Raw genomic sequence first — 7,845 nt, forward strand, 5'->3', positions numbered from 1 at the left:
AATTATGAATATTTTAAGTTAGTTTATATCTAATTATAGTATTTAGTAAAATGTGTATTTACATTTTAGTACATAAATTATTCCTAATGAGAGTTGCACCTTGGACCTAAATTATTCCTAATGTAATTATATTTTAATAAAGCTTACAGAACTAAATTATGTGTCTATGGGAACTTTTATACCTTTCTAACAACTCAAATTGATTCTAAGGATTCACATCCCTCTTGTTCACGTTGACCGAGTGGAACTTGCAATAGGATTGGAAGTTTGGAACTCTTCCTCGCATGGTAAATACAATTTGGTGAATACCGAATACTTACTTGAAAATTTAGTTGATTAATATAAGGTAACAATATTTATTATTTTGGAGTCATAAATATTAGGACTTCAGACATTCAAATAAGGAATAATTTAATGAGCAAAATTTTAGTTGATTTTAATGTTCTAAATATTAGAAAATTAATTAAATTGACTATTTTATCAAGTATAAACTCTATTATTAAGGGATAAAAAAGTCAAACGATATTTCGCTAAGGACATTCGTGCTTTTAATATAGTATAGATAATACTAATCTTTCAAGACAAAAAAAGGACATAAACTAGGGTAGAATTTAACTCATATAATTGTGATCCGATCAATCCAATTTAAATTTAGGGAGAAATGTGAATAACTACAATTCCTTGAATGAAATTACTAATAAAGAATATAAGTTTTTACACATTGTTTATCCTTTAATAAGTAAAAAGTTGATAAACCGTGTTTGCGTATACCACTTAGAAGATTTTCTCTACCCAAAAATTTAACTTTTTCATAGATTTTATTAAAAAAAATTGGATTAGCCCATGGGCCAGCCCGCTCAACGTAACACGAGATCTTTACACAAATAGCTATCGGGATTCATATATATATATATATATATATATATATATATATATATATATATATATATACTCTGTATATTATATATAAAAATTATATAAATTTTATATATTCTTTTCGGCTACAAGATATAAATAATTTTTAATGTGGGCTAAAAGTGACAATACCCCTTAAATGATTAGGTGAGCGGCTATTTAAGTTACGTGTAACACTTGCAAAATGAAGTATTAAGTTGGGTTGGGCTGTTAATTTTTCCATTTCGTAAGGGTTGTATTGGGCTAGACTGGAGTAGTTCGTTTTGACGGCTTCACTTAATTTTTATTTATTTATTTAATGTTAATATTTGAGTGTCGATAAATATTTATTCTTTTACTGCTTCCTTCATGGTATGATTCGAGAGCTAAATAAAGTGATATTTGACTCACTCTATATTCTGATTCGACTTTTCTCTAGCATTTTGGTCAATTATTTTTTTACCGTCAAATCTCTCTATAACAACTCTAAATTTTTTTGACTGTTATAGCGAAATGCTGATATAAAGAATATAACATTGCATAAAAAATGGTTCAATAAACTTGACTTTTATAGTGAATGACTGTTATATAACAATGCTGTTATAGAGAGGTCTTACTGTACTTTTCATTTTCAAGACGTTAGCGAAGGTGGCTACGCGATGATCCAAATAAGCAGAAACCACCATTTTGATCAAAATTTAGTCAAAGTTACGGCATTTTTTATGATATTAAGTCATCATTGCCAAAAGGATAAATTATTTAGTTCTCATAGCAAAACAATGGCGACAATGGACATTGATTTAATCCAAAGTAAATCTATTTTAGTGCTAGAATTTCTCTCATCAAAGCAACAACCGTCATGTTGTTCCAATATTATTTTATCATTCCAACATGATAAATTGATCATATTCTAACGTGTCAAGTCAAAAATTTAGTAGTATTCGATTTCCACCTACTCTCTACATGGCAAGAAAAGACAATACTATACTATTTTAGGACTCCCCATCAATGAAATTTAAGAGATGATTATATGACAAAACAAACACTGGATTCTCTTTGCGTATGACGTGAAACTCGTCAAATTATGACTACAAACAAAAGGACAACATAATAAAACTAAGATAACAACTTCTGACTTGGTAATTACATTTTCAAAATCTATGAAATGTGGTTATGGACCTTTTACTATTTAAATATATACTCGATTATTTGGGAATTCCTCGTACGTCTTTGTAAGATTAAGATTCAAAAGTATTACATAACAATAAATTAATAAATACATCGTTATCTTCTTTCTTTCCCTTTGCATTTTCAGTATCGTAATAAATTTAAATTTTTTCTACAATTCAACCTTTTCAAGCACATATATGCTATGTTGGAAACCTTAGCATATATACCTACGTACAAAGACGACAACAGAGAATAAACTCTTATATTATAACAATCCATCAAACAAGTAGGGAAAAACAAATTATTCCAACATTTAATACTCTCAAAAGTAGATAGAAGCTTGTCTAGTGCGGTTTATATATCCTCCTCTGAGGTTTGCAAATTACTATTTTACAGGAGCGAGATTTATCCTATGCGCACCCGAATGATAGCGACTGCGAGTTCCCTTCTTAACCAAAAAAAAGTAGACAGAAGACCAGCAAGGCATTGGTCTTGAATACAACAAAACTTTTATTTTACATCAACAACATATATCATAAACACGCTATAATAATTATTTTTCAAGCATCCATAGGAGAAGCATATGGATCTTCAGCATGAGTTGGAATTTTGGAAGTTCGAGCCATAAATGCTCTAATCAGAGGTTTAACCTTCTCCACAGTCTTAATTATTCCCAAGAACATAAACCTATAGAGAATCACCATTCCAAAAACAATTGCAACATCAACCCATTTTGAATATCCCATTTGCACTTGCCATATATTTCTCAAAATTTCATCACCAGTAATTGTAGCTGGCCCTCCAATTTGCTCATTAGGAAAACTTAATCCCAAGAACTCATTTTTGTAAAACCCTTGATTTGCATATTTGTGAAATGCAATATAATACATTGGATATTTCCAAAATGGATTAGGAAGATCATTAGGCAATCGAAAGAAACCCCCGTTAAGCATCATAACACCTTGAATTCCAGCTCCTGTTATAATTCCCATGAGAAAATCTGGTACTATACTTGCTACAATCATCATTAGGCTTTCGACTAACATCATTGTTGTGAATAGCATTAGGGCAAAATAAGCAAAGTGATCAAATTCCTTTTGTAATCCAACAAGGTAATAAGCCATAGCACCAGGTATTACTGAGATCATTGCTAGGTATGGAATGGAAGAGAATGTATTTCCCACAACATATGCAGCCACACCATAGTGCCCATTTAATCTTTCTCGAGTGAAAATCTAGCAACAATTAGGAGCAAATGACAAATAATTAGCACCATTAACTGTTATTATGTGAAAGATTATAAAGGGAAGGCCGGTGTACTAAGCTCCCGCTATGTGTGGGGTCCTAGGAAGGGCCGGACCACAAGGGTCTATTGTACGCAGCCTTACCTTGCATTTCTATAAGAGGCTGTTTTCACGACTTGAACCCGTGACATCATTGTCACATGGTAGCAACTTTACTAGTTACACCAATGCTCCCTTCTTATTGTGAAAGATTATGTGTAAAATAAATGAGGGTGATAGTTAGAAGTGCATACTTTCATATCCTCCACAAAGGAAGGGAATCCACCAATGGCCATAAAGGTTAAGAAGGCAGCAACAAACATAAGCATTGAACCTCTAGCCTGAAAAGGTATCAAAAGGGAAGAAAGGAAAATGTTATAGTCTGACATGTCAACTAAAAGTTAACTTTAGATAACTGTCTATACGTTGCAGGTCTAATTCAAATTAATAAGAAAAGTAAAATGTCTCACCTGAATGGAGCCATAGTCGTGGCCAATGTCATGAAATATAGTGCCAACACACAAGCACAAAGCAATATATATTGCAAAACGAAGCCAGTAATAACCAAGATCACGATACATGTTCACAAAAGATCTCCTGGTTAGAACCATGCACTGAGTAATGAAACTGGCTTGGTTTCCTTTCTTTGCCTCTTGTCCACCATTCTATACACAAATATTCATAGTTAGACCAATTTAAGTAATTTTGTTGGGTTTGTACAATATATAAGATCAAAATTACGATTTTGATAATCACATGACGTGTATATATTCAAACCTGTTGGCAAATCTCCAGAACTCGACGTTGAACTTGTTGACAACCCTGTGAGGTCTTGTATGACTTAACCAGAATATTGATTGCTTCTGTCGCTGTGGCTTTTCCACTAACTCCTTTTTCGATATCCTAAGGTCATCAAATAGAGAATAAAGTACAATATTATAATTACTTCTCGGCAAATAAATAGATTTTAAATGTAGAAGATGGAAATATATATACTTACAGCATCAAAGTCCTTGTTGATTGTCCTTAGGTAGTGATCAGAAGGATTTCTCATAGTTGGACAAGGGAAGCCATTCAATGCAAAAAACTGAAAAACATTGGTATTAAAAATTCATCGTTAAATATTTTAGATTTTTCATAATATTGAGTGACATCATCGACCGATCATTTAACAGTATAGTTTAACCTACTATAGTAGGTTGCCAGTTTAATTTTCAGGTGATTAATTGCACTTTTATTAACCATGATAGCATTTTAGAAGAAAAAAAGACTTTTGTACTGTTGGTGCATTGAAGTTAAGCTCGTTTGAAATTAATAACTATATATTAGCTAGTATTATAGCAGGTTGCCTTCCCTGCTTTATTTTCACGTATTATGGACAGCTAACTGTAGGATTTAATTTTTAAAACCAGATAGCATAAAAAGAAACTTTTAGACTGTCAATGTATAGAAGTTAAGCTCGTGTGAGTAATGTTATAGTACCTCATTTGCAGCAGAAATGGAACCAAAGTAGACAGTCCTACCAGAGGAGAGAAGGCAAAGATTGTGAAAAAGCTCAAAAACTTCACTACTTGGTTGATGAATAGAAGCAACAACAGTTCTTCCATCTTGTTTAGCCAATTGAACTATTCGATTCATAACATGGTAAGATGCTGCACTATCAAGTCCACTAGTTGGCTCGTCAAGGAATAGAAGCTTTGGACGTGTTAGTATTTCAATGCAAATACTAACTCTTCTTTTTTGTCCACCACTTAATCCTTTTACACTCCACCCTCCAATTCTTGTATTCATTGCATCTTGTAAACCCATTTCTCTGATTGTTGCTTCAGCTCTTTCTTTCTTCTCGGATCTTGACATTGAATCTGGTAATTGGAGTTGTGCTGAATAGTATATTGCTTCTCTCACTGTTAATGTTGTCATCAGGGTATCATCTTGTGTCACATAAGCCTTTTGAAAAAGAAAAATAGAAAATAAAATGAGTCATTAAGTCAAAATATGTATTTCGTTGATCAGTGTATAGAAGTTAAACCCCACAAATAAAGGTAGAGATATTCGTTCAACTGCGGAAGTGCCATAAACAATTTACAGGGTTATTACGGGGCACGTGAACGCATGATTTCTCCTCAAAATTAGATATTTTATGTACATATTTTTTAAAATTGATATAATATTAATTATTAGCACCCATACTCCAAGAAGACTGAATGGTGCACTTGGTTAAAGGTAATTGAGTTATTTACCAAGAGGAATATATTTTTTCCTTTGTTTTTTAGTAGTGCACTCATTTGTTGAAAATTCTAGATCCACCTCTGGCTAAGTTATATCTTAATTTAAAAATATTTCCACTTATTACTGAGAGTTACATGTAATTGTATTTTAGGTAAAGTTCTTTTGTATTGTAAGTATTTATAAAAATTAAATTAGTGAAGAAATAGCTTATAGTAATATTTATTCTCCTTACCGAAGTGCCAAAAGCAAGAGCTTGCCTCCGACCATTGATGAGGATTTCTCCAGTTTGTCTGGTGTTCGAATCCAGTCTCCCTGAAATAATATTAAATAATTATTGAGTTTCAAGTGAATTAAAACATTTCATTTTGCTTTTTTCTTGCTCTTTGCCGGCCAGAAACTACAGGGGAATAAAATTAGTGGAAGACTGTCAACTTGGTGGTGTTTGAGTCAAATTCTGTGGACCTTAGACATCATAATAATTAATAAGTGGAGTAGTTCCTAAGCAAATTTTATACGATAAAGTCAATATTACTCCTAGTAATATCAGAGCACTGAATTAACATCGAAATACTCTAATTTCTCGTGAATCAATCAATTCCAAGTAACATAGTGGGCATTTGGACATAAGAATTGTGAATTTTCTGAAAAAAGTGATTTTTTAAAAACTAAAAATAATATTTAAAAATTAGAGTTGTGTTTGGACATTAATACAACTTGGGTCTGTTTTTGAATTTTTGTGAAATGAAAATTTTGGAAATAACTTTTTAGAATTTTTCAAATTTTCGAATTTTTTTGAAATTCAACTTCAAGTGGAATTCGGAAATTTCATGGTCAAACATTGATTTCGAAAAAAAATAAAAAAAATTCGAGAAAAAGTAATTTTTTATGGCCAAACGGGCCATAATATAAAATTTATAATTTATAATTTAGTCAAGTTTGTAAGAAATTTAATCAATTAATCACTCCTTTGAGCTAGAGAGCATTAGAGAAAAATCTTATATGATGGTTTCGGATAAGGAAGGTTAAATTAGAAAAAAAGTATTACAGTCAGACCTCTCTATATATAACAATATATCTTTATAACAGTTATTTACTATAAAAATCATAGTTTTCTCGAAACTGATTCATATGTTATATTATAATATATGTCCTCTATAACAGTACGACACTATAGCAATCAAAAAATATCAAAACAAACGAAACTATTATAGAAAAGTTTGACTATACATCTCTATAACAACCTCATTTGTTCTAAATATTATTGGATGTTATAGCGAATTACTGTTATAAAAAATACATAAGTATTATAATAGAATATGAAATTTGGTTCTATAAAAACTTGACTTTTATAGTGAAGTCCTGTTATATAAATACGGTGTTATATAGAGGTGTGAGTGTATCTGTGAGAGTAATACCTGCTAAAGTATCAAGAAGAGTAGATTTGCCACAACCAGAAGGACCCATAATGGCCAAAACTTGACCAGGTTGTACATAACCAGTTAGCCCTTGTAATATAGCTCTCCGCCCTGTTTTCTTGTCCGGCACTGTCACCCACAAATCTTTCCATGTCAAGTAAATTCCTTCATTATCACCACCTTTATTAAAAGGGACTACTTCTTCATATTCAAAACCAGTAGTAGTACTATTTCCTTTTATCTCTTCCCTAAATATTGGTGGTGCTTCATATTTTTCCATCTCTAAGGACCTTTTTATCTCAGAATCAACCCTAAGAGAAGGTGCTTCAATAGCAGCAATATGAGGTGGTGGAGTATTACTAAATGGGAAATTTTTGGTTGGGTTGTTGTTATTGTTGTTAAAAGGAATATCATCTTGAGAATAAGTTACACTTTCATTATCTGTTTCAGATTCTTGGCGTCTATGTGGTGATCTGTTTGGACTAGGTGTCCATCTCGGAACATTAACCTGCAACTCCATTTCTAATATTTTTTTCTCTCTAAATAAGTATAGGAAGAAGAAGATAAAGAGAAAGGTGTAGAAATAAGTAAAGCTAATACATGGGAATGAAGAGAGTGGATAAAGAGGGTACATATATATAATGGAAATGAGGAAGGTGTTGGGAAGTTAGAGTAATAATCTAGTTGTATAAAATAGTTAAATTAAATAAACCAGATTGACTTCTAACAAGGGATGGAAACTAAGAAACAAATGTATATATTCCGTGAAACTCGACAATTTTGTCCTATATAGGTCGTCTTCTTTTACTATTTTCTGTAGTGATAAGTATGATTGCACTTCATCTGATGAATTG

The 7,845-nt window shown here is 31.7% G+C and overlaps 1 protein-coding gene across 1 annotated transcript; it reads right to left on the bottom strand.

Moving 5' to 3' along the window:
• Window positions 1-2,309: 2,309 nt before the first annotated feature.
• Window positions 2,310-7,583, bottom strand: LOC104094815 (ABC transporter G family member 1-like). The gene is made up of 8 exons (XM_009600810.4): window positions 6,992-7,583; window positions 5,809-5,888; window positions 4,830-5,294; window positions 4,348-4,434; window positions 4,125-4,250; window positions 3,818-4,012; window positions 3,602-3,688; window positions 2,310-3,299 (listed from the first exon to the last, which is right to left on the bottom strand). The coding sequence occupies exons 1-8, from the start codon at window positions 7,509-7,511 to the stop codon at window positions 2,625-2,627; spliced, it is 2,235 nt and encodes a 744-aa protein (XP_009599105.2). The 5' UTR covers window positions 7,512-7,583; the 3' UTR covers window positions 2,310-2,624.
• Between the last annotated feature and the right edge of the window lie 262 nt (window positions 7,584-7,845).

Source organism: Nicotiana tomentosiformis, chromosome 5, assembly GCF_000390325.3.
Source record: "Nicotiana tomentosiformis chromosome 5, ASM39032v3, whole genome shotgun sequence".
Classification (NCBI taxonomy): domain Eukaryota; kingdom Viridiplantae; phylum Streptophyta; class Magnoliopsida; order Solanales; family Solanaceae; genus Nicotiana; species Nicotiana tomentosiformis.